The 6,000-nt window shown below is 56.1% G+C and overlaps 1 protein-coding gene across 2 annotated transcripts in view; it reads left to right on the top strand.

The window, feature by feature from the left end:
* Stab1 (stabilin 1) overlaps nt 1-6,000 on the top strand; it is a 30,149-nt gene that overhangs the window by 15,679 nt on the left and 8,470 nt on the right. For both annotated transcript variants that reach the window (XM_021203980.2, XM_029541455.1), the window contains exons 26-42: nt 862-957; nt 1,562-1,657; nt 1,784-1,831; nt 1,935-2,065; nt 2,234-2,345; nt 2,640-2,717; nt 2,796-2,894; nt 3,024-3,122; nt 3,247-3,378; nt 3,608-3,736; nt 4,032-4,088; nt 4,433-4,516; nt 5,028-5,223; nt 5,333-5,428; nt 5,515-5,560; nt 5,648-5,724; nt 5,843-5,968. In XM_021203980.2, the coding sequence (XP_021059639.1) occupies nt 862-957; nt 1,562-1,657; nt 1,784-1,831; nt 1,935-2,065; nt 2,234-2,345; nt 2,640-2,717; nt 2,796-2,894; nt 3,024-3,122; nt 3,247-3,378; nt 3,608-3,736; nt 4,032-4,088; nt 4,433-4,516; nt 5,028-5,223; nt 5,333-5,428; nt 5,515-5,560; nt 5,648-5,724; nt 5,843-5,968 (1,702 nt within the window). The remainder of the gene's footprint in view (nt 1-861; nt 958-1,561; nt 1,658-1,783; nt 1,832-1,934; nt 2,066-2,233; nt 2,346-2,639; nt 2,718-2,795; nt 2,895-3,023; nt 3,123-3,246; nt 3,379-3,607; nt 3,737-4,031; nt 4,089-4,432; nt 4,517-5,027; nt 5,224-5,332; nt 5,429-5,514; nt 5,561-5,647; nt 5,725-5,842; nt 5,969-6,000) is intronic.

Here is a 6,000-nt window from a genome sequence, read left to right as displayed (position 1 = left end):
GTCTACAGAGTAAGTTCCAGGACAGCCAGGGCTACACAGAGAAACCCTGTCTCAAAAAAAAAAAAAAAAAAAAAAAAAAAAAAAAAAAAAAAGAATATCTAATGTACCATCAAGAAGCCAGGCATGGCTGGTTCTGAGTTGGCCCCTTCACGGCCCCATCTTCTCAGCTCTATGGTAGCCTCTGGGCCAGCAGTCTGTGGAGTATTGACAGTAAAAAAAACTCAGACTGGCATAAGGGCTAGCGCTCTGCACTTAGAACTTAGAATGTCCAGGAGCCAGGGAGCACTCTGGAAGAAGAAGCAGGAGGATGTCACACTGAATACCATGCTGGGCTATGTAGCCGAGACCCTGTGAAGGGAAGACTGGAAAGAGAGCTCAGAACTGAGACTTTGAATGCATTGGGCTAGATAGCCTCCACCCATACCTGAAATTAAGATGTGGAGGTGAGGGGCCTCACCTGTGCTCATTTGTAGTGTTAACAAGCCCAAAGACATGTCCATAATGGGGGAAGAGACCAGAACAGTTGACTGGGTCACAGGGAAGGAAGTGGGATCCTAGTTCCCTTGCTGGGGCTGGCTTTGGCCGACGCCTGCCCACTTGCCGCAAGCCACTGACCTCAAGCCAATGGCCTTGATGGGGTTCCCAGTACAGGGTGGTGATTGAGTCTCTACAGAAGCTTCTGGGCCAGGGGCATCTCTTGATCAGCCTCATTCTGGGAGCCGGTCCCCCATGGGGCGCCAAAGCACAGATCGCTAAGGGCAAGTAAGAGCTCCTCTGGGGGTATGAGCAGATCTCCTGGGGAACAGAGGAAGAGATGGAGTCTGTGGTGAGATGAGACTCTTTGTTCCCTGGCCTCTCCAGAGCCGATGCACGTGTAAGCTGGGCTTCGCTGGAGATGGCTACGAGTGCAGCCCCATTGACCCTTGTCGGGTGGGCAATGGCGGCTGCCACGGCCTGGTAAGTGGGTGTAAGGGCTCCAAACTCCTGGGAAGGGCCTGCTGCAACGGGTCATGTCTGTCTGACCTTAGCACTGGAATCTTGCTGAAGTGGCCTCTCCTTCACTCTAGCATAGGATAAAGCCTTTGTGCAGTGTTAGTAAGGTCCCCTAAGAGCCAGCCCAGTCCCCTCACTGTCCTACCCCAATCCTTGGTCCTCCACCCCCCCCCAAGCTCCTTGCTGCCCCTTGACCCCCTTCTGCCCTCCTATCGGACAGCAGCTCTGCCTTGCCCCTCCTACTTTCCGAAGCTCAGCTTCTGAAAGTCATGGCTATCTCTGTTGCTCTTTAGCCCTGGCTCCCCAAGTCCCTTGCTGTGACTGCTGAGGTGGTTTCTAGTGGCCCGTGCTCTGTGGTACTGGGAGCGGGCCTGCTGAGTGGGCTCTGTGAACACAGACAGGATAGCTGGAAGGGGCATAGAATGATGTAATGGCCACACAGGCCAGGGATGAGCAATATGGAGGGAGAGAAAGATGAGAACACCTGTTACCCAGCTTGTTATTTGGAAGATGAATGGAGGCTATAACTCTGTCTGTCATCTCTCTGTCTATTCCTTACCCCTTCCAGGCTACCTGCAAGGCAGTGGGGGGAGGCCAGAGGGTTTGCACATGCCCTCCTCATTTTGGTGGTGATGGCTTCAGTTGCTATGGAGACATCATCCAGGTAAGAGGCTCCCAGAGTTATCTTCTTCCCTTGTGCTGTCCTCTCTTGTGCCTGTTGGGAGGGGGATGCTTGGGGACTTGAATTTGTCCTTAGGTCTGTAACCTCGGCTTTTTTCTGCCCCTTTAGGAACTGGAGGCAAATGCCCACTTCTCTGCCTTCTCCCAGTGGTTCAAGGTAGGGTCAGGGCAGAATGCTAGGGTTGGGCTCATGTCTACCAGGCCTTCCTGGATACAGAAATGTCCATCTTTATCTCCCTGCTCCCACTCACTGTGTGCAGAATTCAAGCATCGCTCTTCCTGCCGACAGCAGACTCACAGCCCTGGTACCCTCTGAGTCCGCCATCCGTAGACTGAGCCTCGAGGACCAGGCCTTCTGGTTGCAGCCAAAGATGCTGCCAGAACTGGTCAGGTGGGGACAGCTGGGAAGGGCCATAGGGGGGATTCTGGGTAGGACCTTGGACCCTTCTCCACAAGGTTAAGAGAATCTGGTTCTTTGTTTACCATGTCTCCACAAAAGTGGGAGAGCCCATGCTGAAGGATCTTTGTAGATCCAACGCCCCCCAACTCTTCTCCTCAGGGCCCACTTTCTCCAGGGTGTCTTCTCAGAGGAGGAGCTGGCCCGGTTAAACGGTCAACAAGCAGCCACACTGAGTGCCACGACACGCTGGCAGATACACAACATCAGTGGGGTAAGAGATGTACTGTGGACTTGTGTGGGAGTTGGGGTGGTCCCATAGCTGAGCCCTGCCCCCAAACCAGAGAGCTCGCAGGAAATAAGCCTGGAGTCCCTTGCCCAAGGCTGATTCTGAGACTGTACACAGAACACATCATGGTCTCATTAGAAGCTGTGTGTGCCGGCAATGCCCTTCTCATGTGGGTACTGGTGAGGTCTATGCCTGTGCCTGGTAGAGTCTGAGGCTGTGAGAGAGCCAGCCTCTCTCACACATGCCCAGCAAGCCTGAGTTCTATCTGCTGCCTTCTAGAGAGTCTGGGTGCAGAATGCCACTGTGGATGTCCCCGACCTCCTTGCTACCAATGGCATCCTACACATTGTTAGCCAGGTACAGCGGGAGAAGGGAGTGCGGGGGACTTCCTAGGCCAGTAATGATGGGCTGACAGTCCCTCCTGCTCTACACCAGGTCTTGTTGCCTCCAAGAGGTGACATGCAGACCGGGCCCGGGTTGCTGCAGCAACTAAATAGCGTGCCTGCCTTCCGCCTCTTTGGGGAGCAGCTAAAGGTATAAAGAAGGCTCGTTCAAGGGGAATGAGCTCCCAGGAGGCTGCGGGGTGGGGTGGGGGTGGGGGTGGGCTGGTTGGCTCCCCGCAGCAGCTACCCTGCCTACCTCACTCCTTGTCTCTATCCTTAGCACCACAAACTGGTGGCCCAAATCGAGGCTGCCAAAGCCTACACCATCTTTGTGCCCACCAATCACTCTCTGGAGACCCAGGGCAACAACAGTGTCCTGGTGAGGCCTCGGGGGTGGGGAAGGGGAGCCTCTTATGCCATGGCAAAGGACCATGGTGGGGGAGGGCATGACACCCAGGGCACTCAAGAGTCTCAGAAACCCTGAACTGACCCCCTCCTGGCAGGGCATCGACACGGTGCGACATCACGTGATCCTCGGGGAGGCACTCTCTGTGGAGGTCCTGCGGAAAGGGGGACACCGCAACTCCCTCCTGGGCCCTGCCCACTGGCTGGTCTTCTACAACCACAGTGGCCAGGTTTGAAGGGCTGGGGTTAGTCCTCCCTTTCCAGGGGCTCTGCTTTTAGGACTCCCCTTTGAAGCTTCTCTACCTAGGAGACCCCAGCTTCTGCTCCCGGGAGACATCCCCCAATCTTTGGAGTTGCCCCCAACCCCTGAAGTATGCCCTTGTGTTCTTGTCTTGTCGCCTCTAAGACTGCGGGTGGTGGCAGTGGGTAGATAGATTCACCTTGCTCGTCTCCTTCCAGCCTGAGGTGAATCACATGCCACTGGAGGGCCCTTTGCTGGAAGCCCCAGGCAGCTCCCTCTTCGGACTGTCGGGGATCTTGGCAGTGGGTTCCAGCCGTTGCCTGCACAGCCATGCAGAGGCTCTTCGGGTGAGAAGCTGGGGCCAGAGGATATTACGGATCAGCCGCTGCAACTGGTGACGCGTGCCTTCCATCCCAGAACTCTAGAGGCTGCGGCAGGCAGATCTCTCAGGCTTGAGACCAGTCAGGGCTACATGGTGACACACTGTTTCAAAAACAAAGAAAAACAAAACACAAGAGCAGCAAGTGCTACTTAGTTAGTGCTAGTTAGTGCTGTTTAGTCTGCTGGTTAGTCTAGGTAGCAGGAAGGGTCTCTTGGCCAGTCTTGTTCTGGACCAACGGATACCTTGCCCTTCTTCCCCAGGAGAAATGCATAAACTGTACCCGGAAATTCCGCTGTACTCAAGGCTTCCAGCTGCAGGTGAGGCCGATCACAGCTCTGGACTTACTTCAATATTCCCGCTAATACCCCGTCCCCCGCCCTGGGGCAGCCACGCTGGGAACTAGCCTGTTATGGGCAGTTGCAACCACCAGCTAAGGCTGAGCCGCAGCCAAAGTTTGCTCAGAGGAGCTTCACCCTGGTCCGTCTGCCAGCCCCTTATCAGACCCGCCTGCCTTGGTCTCTACCTTTCCCTTTCTCTGTCCCCCTCATGTTTGTCTGTCCCGCTCGCTCTGACACTTGCAGCACGGTTGTTCATCTCCCACTTACTAACCTGTCTCTGCCCAAGCCACCAGATGACCCTCCCCATGTGTCTCCCACCCTAGGACACACCGAGGAAGAGCTGTGTCTACAGATCTGGGTTTTCTTTCTCCCGGGGCTGTTCCTACACCTGTGCCAAGAAGATCCAGGTTTGCTCCGAGGCGCCCCCTCACCCAGGGAGGAGAGGGCAGAGGAGCTCCACCTCCACCCCCGAGGAAGAGTTTAGACTGATTTCAAGAGCAGAGATGCTGAGCCTTCAACGAAGACAGCAAAACAAAGGCCTTGGGGATGTCCAAAATCAGAGGGCTACCGTTGGCCCTGTGTCTAACCCCTGGGGGGTGGGGATTGGAGAGAGATACAGGGTCACATCCCAGAGCTGGCCAAACCCAGCCAAACCCAGTGGCAGTAACCAAGCTTCCTGCTCCTGTGCACTCTATTCCGTCACAGTCCTGTTTGAGCCTACCCACACAGGGTAGGGTTGTGGAAGACATCCTCCACATCCTGCCTGATCTGGTCTACCCTCCCTGGGTCTGTGCTTCCAAGTTGTTCTGTCTTTTGTCTGCATGGCCCTGAGGTATTGTTACCTCCTCTCCCTGGCTAGCGACATCAATCCCAGCCTGGGCCTCTCTCCTTCCCTTCCCATTCCCCTGCCCCATACAGGTGCCCGACTGCTGCCCAGGCTTCTTTGGTACCCTGTGTGAGCCATGCCCAGGGGGTCTGGGTGGAGTGTGCTCAGGCCATGGGCAGTGCCAAGACAGGTTCCTGGGCAATGGGGAATGTCGCTGCCAAGAGGGGTTCCATGGGACAGCCTGTGAGATGTGTGAGCTGGGTCGCTATGGACCCACCTGCTCTGGAGGTGAGGTCTGCAGAGAGTAGGATGGTGGCCCTTGGGAAGGAGAGCAGACTGGGTACTGTACCATAAGGAGCAGACAAGTGACTCTTGTCCTTCCTTGTGCCACTTCCAGTATGTGACTGTGACCATGGGCTGTGCCAGGAGGGGCTGCGCGGGAATGGAAGCTGTGTCTGTCATGCGGGCTGGCAGGGTCTCCGCTGTGACCAGAGTAAGCAAGTCCCAGGGGGCTAGAGGCAAGGGACGAAAGGGAACAGTTCTTGTCTGAGTGACCGGAACCTTCTGTCCTGCTCTCAGAAACCACTGATCATCAATGTCCCAAGAAGTGTGATCCCAATGCCAAGTGAGTGAGCCCAACCTATGAGGGCGGCTGTGGGCGGGAGGGGACAGACACAGGCGACACAGGCTAAATGGCTGCCACCCCTCCCAGCTGCATCCAGGACTCCGCTGGAATCCCTGCTTGCGTCTGTGCTGCAGGATACTCGGGCAACGGCAGCTATTGCTCAGGTTGGCCCGGTGGACATCCTGGGCTCCACTTTGGAATGTGTGGGGTGGTTGTCCCATCTTCTCTCTAACCTTTCCTTTACCCCTCCCCCTGCCTGTTTCTCACAACTTCTGTCCCTAGAGGTGGACCCCTGTGCCTCTGGCCATGGGGGCTGCTCACCCTATGCCAACTGTACCAAGGTGGCTCCTGGGCAGCGGACATGCACCTGCCAGGATGGCTACACGGGCGACGGAGAGCTGTGCCAGGGTGAGGTGTCCCTCACCCGAGGGGACAGACAT

The sequence above is a fragment of the Mus pahari genome, chromosome 8, assembly GCF_900095145.1.
Source record: "Mus pahari chromosome 8, PAHARI_EIJ_v1.1, whole genome shotgun sequence".
Taxonomy (NCBI): Eukaryota; Metazoa; Chordata; class Mammalia; order Rodentia; family Muridae; genus Mus; species Mus pahari.
The sequence above is the reverse complement of the archived record's forward strand: the minus strand, read 5'-3'. Positions and strand labels throughout refer to the sequence as shown.